This window comes from Lepisosteus oculatus, chromosome 12 (genome assembly GCF_040954835.1).
Source record: "Lepisosteus oculatus isolate fLepOcu1 chromosome 12, fLepOcu1.hap2, whole genome shotgun sequence".
Taxonomy (NCBI): domain Eukaryota; kingdom Metazoa; phylum Chordata; class Actinopteri; order Semionotiformes; family Lepisosteidae; genus Lepisosteus; species Lepisosteus oculatus.
Window position 1 is genome coordinate 25,133,465 of NC_090707.1, and position 24,257 is coordinate 25,157,721.

General features: G+C 36.9%; 2 protein-coding genes across 5 annotated transcripts in view; one reads left to right on the top strand and one right to left on the bottom strand.

Annotated features, from left to right (window-relative positions):
* Nucleotides 1–6,080, bottom strand: part of vps8 (VPS8 subunit of CORVET complex) — a 372,860-nt gene extending 366,780 nt beyond the window's left edge. Inside the window, exons 1-6 of the mRNA XM_069196707.1 lie at nt 5,905–6,080; nt 4,933–5,001; nt 4,675–4,805; nt 4,022–4,118; nt 770–802; nt 477–531 (exon numbers count right to left, since the gene is read on the bottom strand). Coding sequence (XP_069052808.1) covers nt 477–531; nt 770–802; nt 4,022–4,118; nt 4,675–4,805; nt 4,933–5,001; nt 5,905–5,976 — 457 coding nt within the window. The 5' untranslated portion in view covers nt 5,977–6,080. The remainder of the gene's footprint in view (nt 1–476; nt 532–769; nt 803–4,021; nt 4,119–4,674; nt 4,806–4,932; nt 5,002–5,904) is intronic.
* Nucleotides 6,081–6,111: 31 nt separating this feature from the next.
* nme9 (NME/NM23 family member 9) overlaps nt 6,112–24,257 on the top strand; it is a 38,276-nt gene continuing 20,130 nt past the window's right edge. For 2 of the 4 annotated variants that reach the window (XM_069196713.1, XM_069196717.1), the window contains exons 1-14: nt 6,467–6,604; nt 6,730–6,773; nt 7,150–7,207; nt 7,984–8,087; nt 9,078–9,149; nt 10,067–10,183; nt 10,495–10,570; nt 10,889–10,971; nt 11,784–11,876; nt 12,835–12,989; nt 13,519–13,718; nt 13,937–14,081; nt 18,753–18,860; nt 20,746–20,897. In XM_069196713.1, coding sequence (XP_069052814.1) covers nt 6,741–6,773; nt 7,150–7,207; nt 7,984–8,087; nt 9,078–9,149; nt 10,067–10,183; nt 10,495–10,570; nt 10,889–10,971; nt 11,784–11,876; nt 12,835–12,989; nt 13,519–13,718; nt 13,937–14,081; nt 18,753–18,860; nt 20,746–20,897 — 1,396 coding nt within the window. In that variant the 5' untranslated portion in view covers nt 6,467–6,604; nt 6,730–6,740. The other 2 variants (XM_069196714.1, XM_069196716.1) reach the window with 2 other exon arrangements.

Genomic DNA, 24,257 nt, shown 5'->3' on the forward strand with positions numbered 1-24,257 from the left:
ACCTTTTCCTGTTTATTCCATAAAAGCCAGGGGAAAGCAGTAAGTAAGCAAAGACAAACATATAAGCATGAAATTTACTTATAACAATATAACTCACACTGAACATGTTATGTGAAAGCAAATACATTAAAATGGGTTTAAAGGTTGACAGTAATATGAAGATTACATTGTACTCACAAACAAATGGTGTGGATCTAATCAAACTGGCAAAACCAAAATCTCAAGTGGATAGAACCAGGCTGTTGTGATGTTCCTTGGTTTGCTGTCTAATTCATATTTATGCACTGTACTACATGCTGTTCTCTCATGAAGAAACTTCAGGTGTCTAGAATGCTTGCTGTATTATTCATAATAAACAGCAGCAGCCTCATTGAACTGCGGTGATATAAACTGTTTTGATTTATAAGCAAGACAAGCTTAGTTTTTCTCTCACCCATAATAAATCAAACTAGGTACACATTCCGGTTTGTACTTACCGAACACAAGGGCGAGTCCATGTGATGTCCCCACAGCTATTACATTAGATACTGTCTGGAAATTAATAACATAAATGCTGAACATAATGAAAAATCAAATTGCACAAGAACCAATATCAAATTTGTTTGTTGCCTTAGTTCTCAGTCACTGTGTGATGAATTCATCACTCTTTTTTGCCTGTACCCTGTCCTCCTAAAATCAATTACGATTTACTTGGTTGCTTGCAGACTGGAAGTACAAGGTCACCTGTTCCATACAAAATCATCACTTGAGAAAGAAGCCCATTACTTACTATTGCTGTTGGCAAACCAGCATCCACTTTATCCTGTGAAAACAAACATTTTATAACCAGCATTAGACTCTGTACCGACTTAGATGCTAACAATTTACAACCAGCAGTTTTGGGGTAGAATTTCAATATGCTCTCTCTAACAATGCTTCCCCTACATATCAAAAGCTTTTGCATCCTGATATCCAAAAATTATAACAATATAACATTAAATGTATCCACATGGGAGAAACCTGATTTTGTAACCATCTTTTAATGCCCATTCTGACATAACATGATGTCATAACAGTACAATGTGTTGATGAGGACCAGTGTTGATTACACCTTTTTTCACACAATATCAGAAGGTTTAATATTGATGAAACATGAGGCCTATATTTCAAAGCTGGGAATACAAATACATAAAGCATATTTTTGTTTATAAATATATTGTTTTGAATAGCCTGCAGCACCACTTCAAATAAAATATGTCAGGATTCCTGATCTTAGAAATTTAACAACTAATGAAATGACTGTGACTCTTGATAAGTGGGAATAAATATAGTAGAACACCACAAAAACACAAATTATTGTATTTTATTGTATTTAGCTAACGTGTCATTTAGAAACTTTAAACAAAATACATAACAGGAAAAATGTACACCATTAAGTACAGTTCAGAAAATGTATTCACCCCTTTCCAGATTTTCTGAATTTTTCCATATTTTCGGTCCTGAATGTTATCATAGCTTCATGTGGGTCTTAGCAATATACAAATGGATTCTGAGTGAACAAATAACACCAAAGGTGGGTGTCTGTTCATTTATGTCATAAACAAAGTCATCAAACACCCAATGTCCCATGTGAAAAATTAACTTCCCCTTGTAACTGGTTGCACCACCTTTAGCTGCAATAATTGTTACCAAATGCTTCCTGTAATTGGTGATCAGTTTCTCACATCACTTTGTAGAAATGTTGGTCCTTTCCTCCAGGGAAAACTCTGCTTCACTTCAGTAACATTTTAGGGTTTTTTAGCATGAACTGCTCATTTCAGAGCAACTTTAGTCATGTTGACTTGCTTTGGGAGTTTAGGATCACTGTCTTACTGCATGACTCAATCGCACTTCAGCTTCAGCTGATGGACTGATGGCCTGATATTCTCCTTTAGAATTCTCTGATAAAGCAGAACTCATGCATCCTTCTATAACAGCAAGTTGTCCAGATCTTTGATGCAGCTAAGCATCCCCAAACCATGACACCACCACCACCATGTTTGACAGTTGGAATGAGGTTCTTATTGTGAACCAGCAGTGTTTGGTTTTTGCCAGACAGAACAGCACCCAAGCAGTCTGAAAAGGTCCGCTTTTGACCTGTCTGTGCACAGAGCATTCTTCCAAAAGTGTTTAGGGTCATTCAGGTACATTTTAGTAAACCTGAGATAAGCATCAATGTTCTACTTGGCAAGCAATGGTTTTTGCCTTGCTCCTCCCCCATGAATCCCATTTTTACCCAGTGCTTTTCTGATGGTGGAGTCATGAACCATGAACCCATGAACTCCAGAACCCTGCAGGCCTCTCAGTCTGAAGATCTGGGTTTTCTTTGTAGCTTCCCGGACAATTTCGTGCTGCATTTTTGCAGCGAGAGCTTTAGAAGTGGTTTTGTAACTTTCCTGATTGATAAGCACCAATGACTTTTTTTCTGAGGTCTTCAAAAATATATTTTGAGCAGGACATAATATACCACTAGATTCCATGTGGTAACCACTTCAATGTGATGATAAGAACTAAATGTGTGAGTTTTATATTGAACATGGAAACAGCCCTGACTGTTTAATAAAGTATTTACACAGCTGGCCCTAGTTATACCCTTTAATAAGCACTTCATTGCACTTGTTCATATGACAAATTAACTTAACTGAATTAGAATAACTGAACTAGAGGGCATAGCTGGATAGCTTTGTGTATAAAATAAATTAAACAAGCACCAAATTTTGCTGTTATTAGTTTGCTAAGACTCCTGTTATTTAAAACTAGGACAAACATGTTTCTCAAAACATTCAGTGGAGAAGATAAGGAAAAATTCTGGAAATCTGCAATGAAGCAAATACTTTCAAAGAACTATAAAAGAAAGAAGTTAAAATATGGTGCATAAAATAGGAATAAGCAGCAAACAGACTAGAAACATAGGCAGTAGCAAAAGGTTAAAAGTCAGTATCAAGATGTTAATAAAGAAATGTAAGTTTTCTGGAACTGTGTATCAATGGCTGCTTTAATGTTGTACTGATGCTCCTACAGTACATGGGAATTGTGCTTGTTTGAAACATCAATATATATTCTAAGAACAAGATTATCTTTTATTTATTGGTTTTATCTCTAATTTTATTCTATTCAGGTATTGGACAAAAACAAAAACCGCATGGCATAGTGGTGCAGTGGTTAACATTGCTGCCTCACAGCACTGGCTCCCTGGGGTCAGTCCCACACTTGGTAAACTAGGTAAAGAAACCTGGGCAGACTTGACTACATACAAACATTCAAAATAAGATTTTACACTTGAAAGTCAAAAAGGATGGAAAAGCAATTATTGGTGTTGCTCATGACTTTGAAAACTTGATCCAGCTAGGCCAGGAGGATTTTTTTTTACTTTAGTTCAGTTATCCTAGGATTCTGAACTTGTTATACTACATAATTAGGTTGCAGATTAACTAGTGGATGCACATCAGTATCCAAATTCCTTCTCCACAAACAGATGGATTGCTACAATGTGTCACAGTAACAGTTCATCTGCAAATTGATCTCCTGTAATACATTTTTGGAAAGAAAGAACATTGCTTAATTGTACAGGCTAAAGGCAAGGTATGAGTTATCCTTAATGACCTGTTTGTACAAACCAGAAACACTGGTATGTTATTGATCAATTAAGCATAATGTAATGTCCTCAAATAACAGAACTCTGGTCCACAAGGGCTAACAATTTATGTTATAAATGAATCTGAAAATTAATTAATTTAACAAACCATTTACAACTGATCACAATTAAATGTTGCAGGTCTTTATAAATTGATGGTTACCTACAGAAGCTGATGAATCCAGGCTCTGCAGGAGCCGGGTTGTATACAGTATGCCTGCCCTAAAGCATACATTTACACTAGCTTTCCTCAGGATTTTGAATTGGCTATATCTACCCGTATTGAAACAAAAATCACACACTATGAATGTATGAGGAAATGGGATAGGAAATCCCCTGCTGGGCAAGTTGACAAGCCCAGAAACTCACAGCAGCAGACACCATTTGTGCAGAGATTCCCTTCAACGTGCCACGTCGCAGAACTGAGCCATGGACCGCAATGTTGCTTTCAGCTAACTTCTTCTTTCTGAAAAACATCAGAGAGGAGAATTATTATGCACAGCAGACACAGATTTCTGCATTATCTAATACTATAAAGTGATATATTCTATGATCTTCACATTCTCCCCTATGTTCATCTTGTTAAAAGTAACCAGCTCACAATATATTATTGTTCAAACGAATCTGCGGAGAATAAAGCTGCTGTTGTGAGAAAACTTGTGTGAGACAACATCCAATATTATTTCATAAAAGCAACTGATTGTTCTCAATATAAACTCCAGAAAGCAAGCAATAAGTGTTTTTTTTTTAAAGTGAAGAAGAACCACACTTTGACAATAAATGAAAGGACCCAACTACATACATTTTACCCCACAGCTTTCTTGCAATGACATACTTTTTAAAACAAATAAAGCTACAAAAGATTAACAAAATTAAAAACTAAGAACGATTTTACAGATCCTTCTGTATGATATGTAATAAGAATGAAACCTTATTTGTTGACTGCCTTATTGTTATGTTTTTATATTCTGCCATATCTGTCTGAGCACACAGTATAAATACAGTACATCACAGCGCTGTACCTTTTTAGATGTGTGCGGTCCCCACTATCTGAGCTGGCAAGAGAGGACGTTTCGCAGGAATGAGCATCTATGTTCTCAGTATTCAGCAAGGAGGTGTCTTCCAGGATGAAAGGTTCATCCTCATCTTCAGGCTGAAAAATAATTGACAGAGCAAATGGCTCAAACAAGAAGTCCATTGCTTTTTAGACACTAGCACCAAAACCTACAGGTATGTGGCTTAAAGCATAATGTGGCACCTACAAGATAAGCAAATCATACCTCATTTAAGATACTTTCCAGAGTGGGAGGGGTATCAACTTGAGGGATGTCATATTCTTTGTCATCAATCTGAAAGGCAATGATATAAAAACATCACTATAGTCTCTTTAAAATCTAAATTGCGAGTCGAGTCAGTCGTGGATTGCAGTCCATATTGAAAGAGAACAATTCACAACTTGTAACACTTTGACACCTTAAAATTGCTCCTAGGTGTGTTGTGAGGAAAAGTCAGGTCAACAAGACTATAAAGTTGTAGTGACACCAACTGAAAAATCCTTTTTTATATGGGAAGATAATTTGTTTTGTAAGTTGCTGTTTTTGGTGGAGGAGGCAAATTGTACAAATCATGTAGTGCCATACTTTTAGCTGTAACTTATAAAATTTCAAGCCTATCCAGCAAATGTTTAAGAATAAGTAAAACATGAAAAGCAGACCATTATCAAAAAAGCTGCAGACATAATGTAACAGTTTCAAGCATGATCACAAAAATCAGTATTCTTCCACGATACATAGTGATTACAACAATGGAAAGAAATACAGTATTTGTTGTGTTGAATTTTAACTCCTGTAACATTGAGTTATATGTAGGAGCAGTACAACAGACTGACATGGACAGGTACAACGAATCAAAGACAGTTACAACGAATCAAAGACAGTTACAGAATACGATAAGTGCCAGTTTAGTGTATATCCACGATAGCCTGAACAGGTTCTGAACAACAACAATTAAATTAAAATGCATAAATCACAGTAGTATCTCATAATTTTAAGTTCTGCAGGAACACAGCTTCAATAAATTTTGGAACAAAGCCTCGAATTCACTCTTATGGGTCTGTCCACTGCTTGCAGAATATGTCACATGCCATAGACCTGCACTATAAACACAAAATGCATCTGATCAGTTATCATTACCAGCAATTTGTAGTATAAACGCCGCATACTCATAACATCGTCTTAACACAAAATACTAACCGCATCAATGTCCATCAAATTCAGCTGTGAGGACGCAGAAACCAGGCTCTGTGTTTCAGGTGATTCCGACATCTTTACCCAAGGAGAAATATATACACACAGCAGAATAAAATAAATATGCCAGAAGTCTTAGTATTGCGCTGCTACAGCCACTAAGACATCCTGATACTACAATCGGATGTGACGACATCCGTTTTGTGGGATACGTCATGGTTTCACTGGTAAACACTGCGCAGAAGAAAATGATATGGCGTTTTGGGTTTATTTATTAAATATACAAATCTTTCAAATGTCTTCAACACACTCCCACATAAAAAATTGAATATTTATTTTAACTTAACCTTTTAAGGTTTTATTTTTGTCCAGGCATTGAAATAACATTGTTTTCCCTTTTACCATATAGTGTGTAGGAATTTTTACAGACTCGTCCAATTATTTCTCTTCCCTGAATGCATGCACCAACCACTTTATTTACTTCGCGAAACAGGTTACACTACAGCGACTTCTGGTCACATGATGTGAACTGCTTAGCAACGGGAAACGCTAAATACTGTATGTTTCTAAGCAATGCAAAGATCTGTTTGACAGCATTTAAAGGGGTTTAATTCAATCTCGTAGAAAGAAAAAATAACGTTTCCTACATTAATTTAGAATGTTTTTATAATTCTGCATACCGAAGAAAAGTCATATTGCATTGCAAGTATGAACATTCTAATAACACTTTCAAATGATTTTACGCTTTGACTTTTATATATATGTTTATACTGTATATTTTGGGTACTACCTAGTAACTTTTGGTTTGTTTGATTTTGTTGGATTAAATAGAACATTTAGCTATGGCTGGAAAAAAGAAAGAGTTGGCGCTGCAGGTATGTATTATTTTTATACAGTAATAAAGAACCCATAGTATTCTATTCTAGTATCAGTGCCGTAGAATTGTTTTTAAAGGCCGAAAATAAACACAGACAGCTTCTACTTTTTTCATTTTTTTCATAAATATGTTTACAATTTTTAGAACTTCTCAAGTGCAACTGTTTTCTCTTAATTCTTGTCTAGGAAAATCGAACAACAATATCGAGGGGCTAAATCTTTATACAGGAGATTCCAGTCTTGAAAACATTCCTGTGTTGAACACAAGAATCATTATGATTTTTAGAGAATCTGTAATACAGGGACGTTGTGTATCATCAAAGTAAAATGAGCCATAAGACTGGTATCAATTGTTTTTTGTTGATTGTTTTTTAGATGGCCATTACCAACCAGGAACAATGGGACGAAATGCTTGCAATGAAAGGGTTGATTGGTAAATACAAAAGTTGTAGTTTTATTCTAGCTGGCATGACTTAAATTAAATTCAATAAAGCACTATTGTTTTTGATGTAAAGGATGGCAGATAAGTGACTGGAGCTGCTGGCAGGTTTAATATCCCAATAATGTTATTAATTTGCCTATTACTTAATGTATTGTAGATATGGATATGTTAAAAATAGTTTTTGGCATCTAGCAAATAATATCTGTTAATATTTAAAAAGGAAAACAAGTTGTTCCTCTGTATTAAAAGAGACTAGGACAGAAAATTAATGACACTAATCCATGTTTTGCCAGTGGACAAACAGCCCATTCTGTGTTAAATTACTTAGATGTGCAATTGTTTTTCACTGTTTAGCCCACAAGGGAAAACAGGCCAATGGAACCTAGTTAAAGAATGATAAGAAAACAAATCTGCTTTTAATTACAAAACACAGTGCATAGTTTTACTTGAAGTTTTGCTGAGGTTAAAAATACAGCTAAAGTATAAAATACTTTCAGTCGACAGCAGAGTCTGAGTCTGCAAATCCAACCACACAGTCTGGGGGGCAAGTCACAAAAACAAAGAAACTGAAAAGAAAAATGATTATTTTTTGTATTTTTAATTAATGGTGGCATGAAGTTAATTATGAAGGAAGCTTATTTAGCGACTGCAGACAGGCAGGATGTGCATTATAAAGGGACACTGCCAATGCTGAAGCTGCAGTGTATCCAGAGTGCTTGTCTGCAGAGTTCAGTGCTTCCTCCACACTCTCACTCCTTTTCCCACAGCGGTGGACGTTTATCAGCTTTGGTGCGGGCCCTGCCGAGCTGTTGTCAGCCTCTTCCGGAAAATCAAAAATGAACTGGGAGATGAACTCTTGCATTTTGCCACGGTAAGTCCAAGTAAAGAACACAGTTTTTCTTTTTTTCTTTTTTGTTTGTTTGACGTAAGGTACCTTTTCCTGATAATATCTTAATGTTACTGTATAATAATAGCAATATATATATATAATGTATAAATATATTAATATGATATATTATATATAATTAATAAATATACTGTATTATATATAATAATAGCATTAAATAATCAAAAGTTAGAAGAATAACCATCCTTAACTGAAATGAAGTCCTCTTTATAACATTTAAATGAGAGTAAGTATTTTTAATCAACTAAAAATATTTAATTGGCAGTTGCAGACAAGACACACCAGAATTTTCATTTTCCAAAATGTTTCGGATGTAAATGTGTATTTTAGTATATCCAGAAATCATTTCAGGATATCCCCAAAGCATTCCACATTTCTTATTTTCATTATATACTCTGAAGTATCCATTATCTTGAGATATGTATATTTAAATATATATTTATTTAAATTAGGATATCTAATGATAATTTAACCAGCTATATCTTTCAAAGTGAGGATGTTTTTAAAAGCAAAATGTAACTATTGTACATAATTTACAAATAAAATGCTATATCTGTGCAATAGCTCAAAATTTCCCATTGGCCCTTACCAATGATGGCCTCCTAATAATCCCCATCTATGAATTAGCTACATTACTCTGCTCTCCTCCCCACTGATAACTGATGTGTGGTGAGTGTTCTGGCGCACTATGGCTGCCGTCGCATCATCCAGGTGGATGCTGCAAATTGGTGGTGATGGGGGGGAGTCCCCATTACCTATAAAGCGCTTTGAGTGGAGTGTCCAGAACAGCGCTATATAAGTGTAAGCAATTATTATAATTATAATTATTTATAATTATAAATTCACCCTAGTAGAGTGCAACTCATTTTTGAATCAAGGAGGCATAAAGGTGTCTTTACAGTAAGAGGACCATGTCTAGTTATTGCTCATCTGGATTTCTTTTTTTGTTTTCAGGCAGAGGCAGACAGCATTGATGCCCTTGAACGGTACCGTGGAAAATGTGAACCTACATTTCTCTTTTATGGAGTAAGTGCAATGTAACAAGGTCACCCCTAAAATACAGTTGAGTATCCATGAATATGACATGGCACAGACATTTCATAAAGACCAGAAAGACAGTTAATTATCTGTCTCCTAAAGATACTGTATAAGACCAAGAAGATCTACAAAATACAAATACATTTGATGGTAAAAAACAAATTACAAGAATACATAGACATGGAAACTTATATAGAAACTGGTCTTATTCTTATATAGTATGTAGTATCAAGTGTTTTTTCTTCCATTTTATTTTGACTGTTAAATTGCTGTTTTGAATTATTTGATGAGAATTGACTTAATCTGAGGATCCCAATCCAGGTCCTGAAGGATGATACACCTGCTGTTTTTTCTCGTTATCAAGCTCTCAGTATCCCAATTGCACCTTAACTAATTTATTAATACTATCAGTTTGAATATTTGACTGTTTACAGCTCTAACTGTAAATATGTACAGTAGGTTGCCCCCCTGTTCATTTTGGTTCATAAGAAATAATTGAGTAGACAAAAACTTACAAACATTCCAATCAAGCAACTTGATTGTTAGTTCAATTATGTAATTAAGCTCTGCTAGAATTAAAAAAAAAACATCAAGAATGTGGTCCTCGAGGTTTAAGAATCACTGACATTAGGAACCCCTGGAAAAAATTATCCCTTTGTCTGCTCTTTTGTCTTAAGAATGTGCTTTGACATCACCAATCTCATCATCTGGAAGAGTATGTTATGCAAATAAATAGTTTAATTAGCTCAGTTCCCAAGTGTAACAAAAAATGGAAAGACCTTGTGGCACACCAGGATTGGATAGTTTTCTACCTCTTCTCAGTATCTCGGCTGTTTGTGTATATACAGTACATGCCGTATCCTGTAGGTTTTAAGCGGAGTGGTGTGTGTGCGTGTGCTTTTCAGGGAGGTCAGTTGGTGTCAGTTGTGCGTGGGGCCAATGCTCCCCTCCTTCAGAAGACAGTTGTGGACCAGCTGGCAGCAGAGAAGAGAGTGTTGGAGCAGGGCATTGAGCGCAAAGTGGTAAGACGCTGCCGACATGAGAGCGTGGAAAAAAGACAGCGAGATCACTTATATAAAATGAAAGCATTTTATGGCTAATGAGGGCTAATGAAAAACTACTGCTACACACATTTCAGCCTCTTCTTCAGCTGGGTCATTTGATAGTGTGTAATAGAGTCTACTTTCCCTATCGATTTTTGATATAATGGTAATAGGTAAAACCTCATCCCGCATACTGTAGATGATGTGTGCTTAATATATTTTTTTCTGGGGAGTATTGTAAACTACTATATGAAAATTCATTTTTCTCTGTGTTCTACTATTTGAATTAGATAAGAGATGAAGGTCTGGTTGAAGATAAAGAAGAGGAGGTGATTAAAAATGAGGAAACTGAGGATGATGTTCTTGGTAGGATGTCTTAACTTTGGTAGATTCTACTGTCCAACTCAGGTGTTTTGTATCAATAATCCTGCAAAGTTTACTATGATTTTAGATAAGACTTACAGTGAAACACAAGTCGCCAAGTATGAGTGCTAATGTAAAAGAAAGTATTTTTTGCATACTGTAGGATATAGGATATAATTCCTATTGCATTATGTAAAAATGTCAATAACAAAAATGGATATTTCTCTGGGTATAGTTTACCTGATCATTGCAGTAGAGTATAGGATAGGATTCCCAACCTCTAATTCACCATAAACAAGCTATGCATTTGTTTTGCTGCAGTTCCTATCAGCGAATCATACACTGTGGCCATTATTAAACCAGATGCGGTTGCACAAGGAAAAGCACATGAAATTATTATGAAGGTAAGATCTAGTGCAGACTGATCGTAACATTTCATATAAGACACAAGTATTTTTTTAGTAAAGGAACAGCCTTCTTCAGGTGTGAGAAAGACAGGGAAGACGGCAAAGATTAAATAGCACAGGAGAACATAAGCTGGAAAAGTGGAGGAGGAGTAGGGAGAAGGCGAGAGGCCACTCAGGAAGTGCAAAATGGAGAGGGGTGGAGAAAGTGTCACGATCCGGTTCTTTCCGGGCCCTATGCGGATGACACGATTCGGAATTGTGAGGATACAATAGGGAAAATAGTCATGCAGGAGAAGGGTCTGGAGACGGGGGGCATGTCCGAGGAGTGCAGGTGTCCAGGGGGAGTGAATCCAGGGCAAACAATCCAAGGGTATATCCAAAGGGGGAATCCAAAACGGGAGGTTGAGTCCAAGACCAGGGGATCCATCCGAAGTTAAAACAAGAACGGGGTCCGGACCAGCGGGGCAGGGAATCAGGAACAGAAAACTAAAACCATGATGGAGCCAGACTGGCAGGACCCTGGGCTCTCACAAAGCAGGATTCAATGAGAAGCCTTGGGCAAACGCCTGCATCTGACTTTAAAGGTGGAACTAAAGAGGGGCTGGAATAAGGAACAGGTGTAAACAATGGGGGAAACGAGGAAGGGCTGGAGCGCCCTTAAGAGGGGGAGTAGCCCCCCTTGACAAAAAGGTGTGAAGTAAAAAAACAGATCGCTGTGAAGAGGCGGAAAGCTGGTTTAGTAAGAGGGGGCAAGTGGCCCAGGGAGGAGGAGAAGAAGGGTGTAAGAAAGATTGTTTTTGTACCACTAGGTTCAGGAAGCTGGATTTGAGATATTAGCCCGTGAGGAAAGAACTCTGACTGAGACTGAGGTGCGGGATTTCTACCAACACAAGAGTTCAGAGGTAACCAGGAAACCTGTACAAGTTAGAAGTAGCATAAAAAAGCAGGAACAAGGACATTTTCAAATACTATACCTTCTATAACACACTGATATAAACATTATTAATGTTTTAATTTTAATTTTTAGACTTATCAATTAGTCATATAACTGCCACATGGACTGTAATATTTTTATTCTAAATTTGTTTCCCCAGCAAAAGAGAAACTAAGTATACAGTATGATGCTTAATTATGTGAGTAGTGTAAAATATGTATTATTGTAAACAATTTACCAGAGTTACACCGGAAAAATAATAAATATCATTACCAAATTAGCATAGTTTAGCAAGATTTGTTATTCGTAGTAAATCAGTGAATAACAGTTGGGGTGGATTCCAATATTATGCCTGTAAATGTATATTTAAAAATATATCACTGTGTTGGTTTGTTATACTACTCTTTTTGCTACAAAGGGTGGACCAATGATTTTATTTTCACAAAGGAACCAAAGTATTGATTGAGCTTTAAGTGGGGGTGAAATAAAATACAACACATATTTTGTCTGAAACAGGGTAATATGAGTTTTTACTTCACTTGAAGAAAGGTTTTATATTTATGGCTTTCAAATAAGGAAAAAGTGCACTCATTAACACTGGTATTAAATGTCAACAAAAGTGCTAATACTCTGACATTGGCAATTTTGCTGTTGGGAACCGAAAACATCTCTGTACACTTAATGTATTTAAAACATACTGATACTGAACATGAACTGTGAAATAATTGCTGACTATATATAAAGTTTGCTTATCATGCAGTTTATGAATACATGACATGTCAATAAATTTATATAAAATAAAAGTTTTTCTTTTCTGAGATGGTAGCTTCTTGAAGCAGGTTCACCAAAAACAATCTGCATGTACGATGTTAAAAACAATTCCAAGAGAAAAAACAGAGTAATTAAACATTTTTTTGTTTTTTCAGCCATCCTTTGAAGAACTGGTACAGTTCATGTCTAGTGGTCCCTCGCATGTCTTAGTGGTATCCAAGCCAGAGGGCTCTGAAGATGTCATCCCAGCATGGAGAGAGTTAATTGGCCCCACTGATGTTGAGGAAGCCAGAAGGGAGAAGCCTGACAGGTAAGCCTGAGTGTATGGTAATACTTAACTTGCCCTCAATCCTCCAGTAGTGTGAGCTTATATGATTGGTTCTCATAGATAAATATTATAAACTATTTTAGATGATTTTGGTTGACACTGCTGAAGCAGATTGAACATTCCTTTAGACAACATTACGTCTTAACTGAAAAAAATTACAAAGGGGATGGCTGATTGGGTTTTCAGTCCAAATTCAAATAGTTACAGTAAATATTTTTTATATTTAATACTTGAGTAATGTCACTAGAAGGTCTTGCTCTGAATTCAGTCCAGTAAAACTAATTTAACATTTCTCATTTGCATAATAAAAGATGATGCTTCCATGTCATTGAATGGAGGAATAATTTTAGCCCAAAAGAAATTAACTCAGCCGTAAAATCAAAGCAGTTCTCTGAAATACATTTAGAAAAAACATTTTTAGCTCTCTATAGTTCTTTCTCTCCAGTATTTTTAAAAGGTTAGTATACATTTTTGTCCCTAGGTATAACCTTTTCTTTTATTCCCCACACAGCTTGCGGGCCCAGTATGGCACAGAGACTCTCTTTAACGCCATCCACGGCAGTACTGACAGTGAACAGGCCAGCAAAGAGCTCGCTTTCTTCTTTCCCCACTTCAAAATAGCTGCCGAAACAAACATAAATGACAAAGAGGAGGCTTCAGTGGAAAGGACGCTGGCCCTCATCCGACCAGAAATCGTAAAAGAGAAAAAAGGTAGAACAAATGAAATACAAATCAGATACACATTGCAGATTTACAAACACAAACACAGAGTTATGATGGTGTGATATCAATTATATATCAATTATAATGATTATCCTGCTTGTCTTGTGATATATTATTTAATTTTGTATTGGAGCTGCATACATACTGTATACCCTAAATCTGCAATGGTGATAAAACTTGTATAAGAGTGACTAATGTATTTTCAGGAGAGATCCTGCAGCGGATCCAGGAGTCAGGTTTCACCATTGCCATGCAGAAGGAAGTGATGCTGACAGAGGAGCAGGTGCACCAATTCTACAGTGACCATGTGGGCAAGGACTACTTCCCAGCACTACTCAGCAATATGACCAGGTAACACCTACAGCACAAGCTAACAAATGCATTTTCCATATTGGTAGGTTTCTAATATCAGATAAAAGCTCATTTTCTGTGATTGTTCAAGAAATGAAAAAATAGACTTCAAACAATCAAGAAAGAAGCAGATGAACAGCTAAGAGCAGCACTAGATAGATAGATAAGACTTTATTAATCCCATAGGGAAATTGATGTGTTACAGCAGTCCAGCCCAACACAAGCAAAAACAGACATCAGAATAGTTATAAAACAAAAGACAACAAAATAAATTAAAAAAAATACATAGGTGTGTGCAAAATGTGATGATCATAGTCGCTGTAAAAACAATAAAATATGTGCAAAATGTGCATAGGTTTATCAGAGAATCAGACTGATTTCCAAAAAGTACAATGATGTTGGTACTAAGGAACTGGTTGTTTTATGCTTCAATATACTGTATGTACAGTATATTATAAAACAATATATATTGTAAGTAGATACCAAATCAGGAAAGCAGACTATGGAGTACTTAAATGAGTTCATATGGAAATGGAAATTTACAAAATTCTCAAAATACAGAACAGATTCATCCTAAGAGTAAGCAAATATAAAGTATAGGAAACAGTGCTCTCACTGATACAAATATAAAGCTTGTAAAAGTCCGAAAGGGATATGGCCGGGATATTTAATATTTCACTTAGGTGTTCACCAAAAAGAATCAATATCCCTCAGACTGACAAAAGTTCTGTATTAAATTATATTGACATACATGGTACAGAAGTACTAATTCAGTTCCTAGAAGGATAATTACAATCCTTATGAATTGTGCTTTTATGTTTATAAGCTAAAACCCTAGATTTATCTTGCAGAGTCATCAGCCTAAAGTTCTGGCAAGGAATCTGTGCAGTGCCCTCATTCAAGGAGGCCTCAAACCAGACAGGAAACCCACTATGCGAAACTCCCTTTCACGTGTGCCTAACATGTGCCTAACTGTCTAATAAATTAATTCTCAAATGCCACTTCTTCCCCTTTACTAGGAGTTTATTGGAGTGAAGAAAAATTGTTTTTTGTACCAGTAAGCAGCTTAGCTGCCTGGCTTAAGATAGGATATTAAGACATTTTAAACATTCTAGTAGGTAGCTACATCAGCATGCTTAGGTTGCAAAGGAACAGGTAAAAGTTAATTCTATGCTGAAAGGTAAAGAAACATGTTTTGGCTGTGGAACCTTCTTCAACACACCTGAAGAAGGCTCTATAGCCAAAATATTGTGTTTCTTTTCTTTACCTTTCAGCCTTTACCTGTTCCTCAAAAAACAGCATTTGAGAAGCAGTAAGATGTTTTTGTGGAAGTTTAACCACACTGAATAAAGAGTGTTGTTTTTATCTTAAGGCTGGTGTCTGTTGCTTGAGACCCACCTGTTTTAAAGATTCAGTTACTGTACTGTACTCAATTATAATGAATATGTTGTGCAGCACAAGAACATAACTACTCTAGGTACTTTTTATTATTTTAATTGTATGTAATTTACATTTAATAGTTCCTTTTCTAACTGACCAGCTTACAGGACTGCAAAAGGAACAAGAGGAGTTATTCAATGGGCTGGTTTCTCTGAGCTGACATGTTTCATACAGAGAACTGTCTGGGGATTATAGCAGTCTAATGTAGCAGCATGGTTTTACCACATTATACAGTTACCTTTAATTGAAATCACATTGAAGATGGAGTAGTACAGAACTTTGTCAGTGTTTCTTAATTCAGTTTTGTGGCAGTAATTAAGACTGAAACAATACTTTGTTTAATTATTTTAACCAAATTGATTTTTTTTTTATTGAGAACTGGTAAAGTATTAAACATTTGCTTGTGATAATCATCCTTATTCAAAACATTAATTTAGTTCAGTGACTTTTGTTTGATTAATGTGATGATATTGGCTAATAATTTCAACCTATTATTGTACATGGGAGATTGAAATTCAAAATTCAAAAATTAAGAGATGCTTATAAAGAAATGACAAGATGATTCCCTTTTATTTTATAACCTTTTTTATGGCAGATCAGTCCACATGTTCCAAAGTCTAGTCTAGTCTCATTTGTTGTACACATACTGTAGAAGTTGGTAATAATGATGCTGCTGTCTTACAGGTACCGTCTGGATAAGTAGATGGTACACTACACATTTATGCCCAATGTTGAATGTAATAAAAGCATAAAAAATGTGTAAATGTTAAACATTAAGCAAGAGCAAATGCTAATGATTCCCTGGAGTGCAGTGCTTAAGTGACTGATGGTGACATTGACAGGAAAGCAGCCAGCAGCTTGATAGACTGGACTTCTTAACATCATTAGCTGGGGCCAGCCACTGAATATGATTCAGAATTTTCTATAGCTTTAATTTATGCTTGTAAGTATTAATAATGTTAAGGATATGCAATTTTAATTTCTTGGATTTCTACATTTTTTTCCATCACAGATGATATTAAACTTTATAAGGGGACCCACTTAGTCCACCCCTGAACTGCAGCAATCTCTGGGATGACACAGCATTACACTAGTGTCTGGCAGTACACTAGAGATAATACCCTTAATCTTACAAACAATGTCTTTGAATCTTTAATTGCCCATTTGAAGGGCAGTACCTCCTAAAGCAATGTGAACCCTGTCACCATACCTGGATATTGGTTTAAAAACTCTGCTCCAGAGGGACGATTGTCTCCTTCTGGTCCAACACAATCAACACAGTTTTCCTTGGTGGTCTACCATTCTAGTATTGACCAAATCCAGCCATGCATAGCAGAGATCTGGTTAGAAGGGAGGTAATGCAGCTGTCTCAAAATAGATCTGCATAAAACTATTGATAATTTAATATCCCAGCTGTATTTTACAAATGAATGTTTTTATTTAATTCCAATAAAATTGTTCCAGGATAAAGGTATGCATCAATTAATTTGTGTTTAAAGTAAAAGACAGATCAAAGCCTATTGAGTATTTAATTCTTGGATAATTCTTATAGTTTCCCTTTAGTAAAGAAAATCTTTCTATCATATAAAGATATAGCTCACCCGGGTCACATTTATGTTTATTATGTTTTATTATTATTTAGGTTTAGGTTTATTAACCTAAACCTAGGAGAGATACATTTGATCTCTGGATAAGGCTTTGGCTAGTCTAGCTAAAGTATACCTAGCATTTCATAGGTATCTTGTGACAGTCTGCTCTTTATGTGCTTCTGTAAAAAAGGTTTGATGATGGCATTTGATGGCATTTGATGATGGCATTTAGGAAGTGGTATTGTGATGACATCATCTCTTATCAAGGTAGTAATTACCCATGACGATGCAGGGCTGTCCTTATTCCCCACTTGATTGCAATGCCACATTTGCAATATACATTTCCAGGACGCTAGTAACAGTTTATTTCTGAACCTCTGAACTCACGTTTGGCAGTTTTGCACTGCCTTTCCTAGATGAAAGCCCATGGTGATGTTAATTCCAGCCAACATGATCAAACATCCATTACAGCCTCTTTTACCTACAGCATGCTTTGTCTTCCATAGGTGGTTGTATATTCTTTACCACAGAAACTTCTTATTTCTCTCCTAAAGTCATCAAGGCAAACACAGTAGTTTATAATTTATTTATAATGATCAATATGTAGCATCATGTGACAGTGTTTATATAGCACAAGAGTCCCCTAAGACTTGGATCTTCAATATGGTCATTAGGTTTGTAAAAGAGATTGCTCTGCAGTGTTCAAATTTGTCCCACATCAGTTCAGTATGCATTACATTCTAGGAGCTCTGAAGATAAGCACATGCTTACCCCACATACTGTACCCTTATAATTTAGGGATATTGGAATTGATTCCAAGGAGTATTATAATTCACACTTTACACATGTAGTGTTTGGATGGTTTGAATCACTGAAACAATTAGAAATTGAAACAGTAAATTCCAAGTGTACTTTATGGCTGATAGAAATGAGTCGTAAATAGTGACACACGCATACAGTACTCAATGAATAGAATGCACATTTTTTCTTAATAATAAAATATGCTAAAAAAACCAATACAATAATGACTACATATGTAATATATGCCTGAACAATTATTCATTGTTTAGATATTAATAGGGTTAAAATATGCTGACTATAATGCTTAGTTAACTGTCAAGATTATAGATCCGTTTCATGCACATCAATGTTATTAAATGCGTGAAAGATTTTATCTTAATCTTAATGAATTAATATTTAATTACTGTACTAAATTTATATTTCTCATACTTATACTTGTGTGCAATAATGGATCAATTATGTAGGATTACGATGTGAATATTTAATATATACAAATCTGAATTAGACACCAGTCAGTCTTACTGTACATCCAGATGAGGTTTTTAAAAGTCCATACAAAGAGATGAATACCTGGATGCAGTCACAGCTGTCCAATATTCTTCTGCTGCTCCTGCAATAAAGGAGGGTTCTGCTTTGTCTTGTGCTAAATAAGAAAGACTAATACAAAAACCTTTGTCCAAAGTTTAATTGTTATCTCAAAATGAACTGAACTTCACACTGTTTGTTCACCTAATACACATTGTATTGTGAAACACAGTTGCAGCATGTATTGAAAGGCATCCCTGCCCATTTGTGTCACAGGCTTTGTCTGACCTCACCCATGTTGTCTCTTTTGCTACAGTGGTCCAGTTCTGGCACTTGCTCTTGCAAAGAAGGGAGCTGTGGAAACCTGGAGAAACATCTTGGGACCTAAAGACATTGAAAAGGCCAAAGAAGAGGCACCTGACAGGTCTGCTTAAAAAGGCATCTACTGTATGGCATCACTTGTGATACCTGCAACAGTCCAGATTTTATAGATTTGTTCGGCAGATCAATATAGGAGAACACCACAACAGAAAAGGTGGCCAAAAAAGAAGGGAAAGATGCGCAATATATAAACCCAACACTCAGGGTTGCAAAGCGGTGGTAGCTAGTGTAACGAATATACCCCTGCGTATAACAGGGATCTCAGCCGCCCGGGCTGAGGGAGTTCTCCTTTAGCTCAGCTGGCAAGTTCCTAGTTGTTTGACGCCCGAGACCCGGGTTCGCGCCCAGGCTCTGAGGGAAGAACTGGCAGGTCAGGAGCGTCAAGGGCGGAAACACCAAGAACCGTCACAGTAAGAACAGGGCAAGCGCTGAAACAACACAGCAAGCACAAACAGTAGACGGTAACTGTTGAAAAGAAACTACAAGGTAGCAAATGCACAGCAGCTCATCTAATGAGAGAGCCCTGAGTGAAGACGTATTTAGAGGAAATTGAACTTATAATGAGATAATAAACTTATTAGATGCCTGCTGTGAATGTCTGCCACATGTGCATGTGGGACTGATCACCGGTGCCTGCTCGGGCATAACACCCTGTTTAAATGAATAAAAATAAAGGACCCAAAAACATTGTCACATACTGTAGTTCGTCACATAGTAAAGGCTGAAAACGAAAAAAGGCATAACCTTGTCATTGTAAGTTTATCATTAAGGAATAGCATAGAAAAAGGTAAAACTATGTTAAAGAAAATAAACATAATTCAAAATAAAATGTAGCACAACAGCTGAAAAAAAGGCATCAAGCCATCCAAACGGCCCATTACTTTGACTTTGAGCTGACTCCAAAGCTGAGCTAAAATGTTTTAGTGAATGTATTCAGCTGTATATAGCTCAAGGTGTCTGCCGCAGGAAACTGATTTACTGATTATTTGTGCACGTTGAAAGAGGCATTTGGCAACATTCTCATGCCAGATAATCAGTCAATCAAAAACTCCAGGGAGACAGTACTTACAGCAAACTGACCTTGCTATTCCACTTAAAATTGTTCCCAAAGATTTCTAATAAACACATTTTATGCTGGATTTTAAACTCTGTATCAAAAACTAGTGTTCCAAACATGTGCAAAGTAATCTGTTATCAAAACACTATTGCACATTTCTTATCAATTAAAAGTCAGTGAAATAATTTCTAATGTTTTGGAGGAGACAGAGAAAAGTGAAAGTAATGAAGTTGCATCATGACTTTTTGCTTTTTATTTATTTTAAAAACTGTGTTTCTTAGTTCTATTACTTAAATGTGTAGTCTATGGAGAGTAATACTTTGATAATAATACTTTAATACTTTTTATTTGGAATGACTATGCTATTCCATTTACAGTGAGGCACTTTGAGACAGAATTGTATTTTGAATTGCCCATTAAATGGAATGACTAACTGTTAAATTGAACATACAGTACTAATTTGCTGAGATGAAGAGTGGTGCATAATGATCATGCATATTAAATTGAACACTGAACAGATATTCATTGTTCTTGCTAATAATCTGACAGACCGAATCGGTGAAAATAAGCTGATCAATGAAAAATATTTTTTTGAAAAAATCATTCCAAATTAACATTTATGTACTTTACACATATTACAGAAGTTTAAACAGTTACCTTATCTTTCTTACATACAATATGATGGCCTTCATATTGTTTGGAAATGGCTTTGTAACTCTTCTCACACTGATAATAAAAAAACTTAAGATTTAAAACTTCTATATACAGTACTTTAAAGAACTACTAAGAAATCATAATATCATAAAAATGTTCAAAAAGTATATTAGAAAAAAAATGATGTTTTGTTGCCTCTCTGCTTGTCACTCCACAGCCTAAGAGCACAATTCGTGGTTGATAGTGTACCGATAAACCAGTTCCATGGCAGTGCCACCAGTGAAGAGGCAGCCAGGGAGCTCAGCTTCTTCTTCCCCAAGGAACAGACCCTGGCTGTCATTAAGCCAGATGCATTAAACGAACACAAAGGTAATGGCTATCTCCAGGACAGCAAGCAACAGAGCTCACAGCAACTGCTTGTACAGAGCCTTTCTATTAATTGTGTGTACCTATGGCTAGGTCTTCTTAGTTTATAAAAAATAATGTTAAAAAACATGGTTGTAAAAATGCATGTACTTTATATAAAGTAAGTACACCCCATTAAGAGCTTATGGTTTAATGTATTAGACATAGTAGTCCTCACTAAATCCTGATAGTAGATAAATCCTCATTTAACAGATAACTCACAAAAATTCTACTTTGTCATTATTTTAAAAAACTCTGCCAGGATTCAATATCTTTGTATGAAAAAGTAAGTACATCCCTTGATTCATTAACTTGAAGTATCTCCTTTAGCACCAATAACATGCATTAAACTTTTCCTGTAAGAGTCAGTCTCTCACCTCGCCTGGGTTGACTTCTGGCCCACCCTTCATTCAAGAACTGCTTCAACTCTGATAGCTTGGCATCCAGTTCCTGAGGTAGCAAAGCAGGCCTAAACCATCATCTTCACAATATGGTGCTTAATTGTTGGTATGAGGTACGTCTGGTTAAAGGGCCATGTTTGGTGTTCACTAAATTTTGGATTATAGTCCTGATAATTCCAATTTTAAGTAATCTGTCCAGAACATATTGTCTGGACATATAACTCTGACATTTACCATAGTGAGAGAGGCCCATAGATCCATGCATGTAGCCCTGGAGTTATTTGGGAACCCCATGGATCTTGGAGAGAATTTGGAGAGTAGGACAGCCACTCCTGGTCAGATTGGTATTGATCTTGAATTTCCTCCATTTGTACATTATCTTTCTTATCATGGCATGAAACACTTCATATTGTTTGGAAATGTATTTTTAATTATTTAAGATTGATTAGCCACAACAATTCTTTCTCAGATCTGTCACAGATTTATTTTGATCTGGGCATTATGTGTTACCACAAACCTGAGTGCTTGTTTGTACCAAACACACAAAGTTTCTGATTTTATATACAGGTGGAAATCACTGAGGATCAACTAATCCTTTGCAAATGTTTTGCTGAACCTATTTCTACATACCCTCTCAATTGACATGGTAGAACTAAGGATGCAGTTACTTTTCAAAAAAATATATTGAATGTATCAAATAAGGCTAGCTTTATCTACACTTAAGACTAGATCAGGATTAGTTTACAGTCACGTATGTCTAGATATGTTAAACAATAAACTCTTAAAGGGGTGTACTTACTTTTTCACCAAATTGCACTTGCATATAGACACTACATATATACATAAATACTTAAGGAAATGAGGGACACCCAGTCTATAAAATGCAGACACAGGTGTGGATTAAGCAAATAACATCCCAACATGCCTAGAGTCATGTAGAAAAAGTCCTGACAGGACTGTTGCCTATAATTACAATTAGCATAGGTGCAATAGACCCGAATAACTTTGAAATAGTGGCGATTCATGGATTGCGTTTGACAGGAGCTTCAAGTTCAAGTTTATTTGTCATTCTAGCCATATACAGCATATGTCACGTACAGTTCTTTCCGGGCCCTATGCAGACGACACGATCCGGTAGGTGAGGAAACAATAGGGAAAATATCATGCAGGAGAAGGGTCTGGAGACAACGGGGTGTGTCCAAGGTGAGCAGGTGTCCAGGGGAAGTGAGTCCGGGGCGAACAAACAAAGACGAATCTAAAATGGGGAATCCAAACAGAAGAGTACTCCGATGCCAGACGATCCATCCGAAGGAATTAAAATCCAAGAGCCGGGTCGGGACCGGCGGGGGGGAATCAGGAACAGGAGGTTAAAAGCATAACGGAGCCAGCCGCAGCAGGACCTTGGGGCTTTCACGAAACGGGATTCAATGAGAAGTGTCGGGGTGAGGCCTGCGTCTGGCTTTTAAGGTGGGGCGAGAACTAAAACAGGTGCAGGTAATGGGGCAGAACAAGGAAGGGCTGGAGTGCCCTTAAGAGGGGGAGTAGCGATCGTGACAGTATACAGAGGAGCGAGATATCATTCTCCAGGTCTACAGTGCGAATACAGACCAGGCACTGACAAGACAATGCTATAGACAATGTAAATATAGACATTTCTGACAGGGTACAGGGTACATAAAGTGTAATGTGCATAGTGCAATTTACTTTAGAGGATTGTGCAAAGGATACATCAGACAGTATGCCTGACATTAGGCAAAAGTGTCCAGATTTGGAGTAAGTACAGTAGGTACCAGGAGCTTGTTGAGGAGCATGACAGCCTGTGGAAAAATACTGTTACGGAGCCTGGTGGAGCTGGCCAGTATATTGCAATACCTTGTAGCCTTTTCCTGCCATATTGCCAATTCGTTGCAGGGACTTGCAGTCTGAGACCTTACAATTCCCAAACGAAACAATGATACAGTTTGTCAAGATGCTCTCAATGGTACCTCTATAGAATAGGGATAGTGTGGGGAGGGGAAGGTTTGCCCTTCTCAGTTGCCGCAGGAAGTGGAGATGTTGTTGTGCTTTTTTAGCTAGGGAGGTGGTGTTGATGGTCCAAGTGAGGTCATCTGTGATATGCACACCAAGAAACTTAGTACTTCTAGCTGTCTCCACAGGGGAGCTGTTGATGTGCAGTGGAGAGTGATCAGCGTGGCCCCTCCTGAAGTCAATTATCATCTCTTTTGTCTTATTGACATTCAGAGACAGATTGTTGTTGAAACACCAGTCCGCTTGTTGCTCCACCGCCTCTCTGTATGGTTCCTCATTGTTGTTACTAATGAGGCCCACCACTGTCGTGTCATCAGCAAACTTGATGATGTAATTTGCACTGTGTTTAGTAGTGCAGTCATGAGTCATCAGCGTGAACAGGAGCAGGCTGAGTACACAGCCCTGGGGGGTTCTGGAGTTCAGTATGGTGGTACTAGGGATGTTGTTTTCAATCCGGACTGTCTGAGGTCTCTCAGTCAGAAAGTCCAGAATCCAGTTGCAGTCACAAACCGCACGTAGACACACAAGCGCCTCCACACTCTCCTTTTAGACCTCGCTCACTATTAGGCTTTCCTCGCCAAGCTGCTCTTCAACTGCTTTCTCCTGAAGATTACGTTTCTCTCGTCTGTCCCTACTGGCTTTTGACTCCTAGCTCCTGTACTTGACCTCAGCCTTGCCTCTCATTTTGGATTAGTTTTTTATTTGGAATCCTATTTACCTCCTGATCGGACTTCACCGGAAACTGCAATACACAGGGTCCTACTAGCTCCAGCCTGCTGCTGCTTGACAGTTACAGAAGGAGGTCAATTTGGTCAGTGACCAAACCAGTTCAACTTACTGATATTTCACGAGCAACAGTGTCTAAGATGATGTTAGCATGGCAATCAAAGGGGAA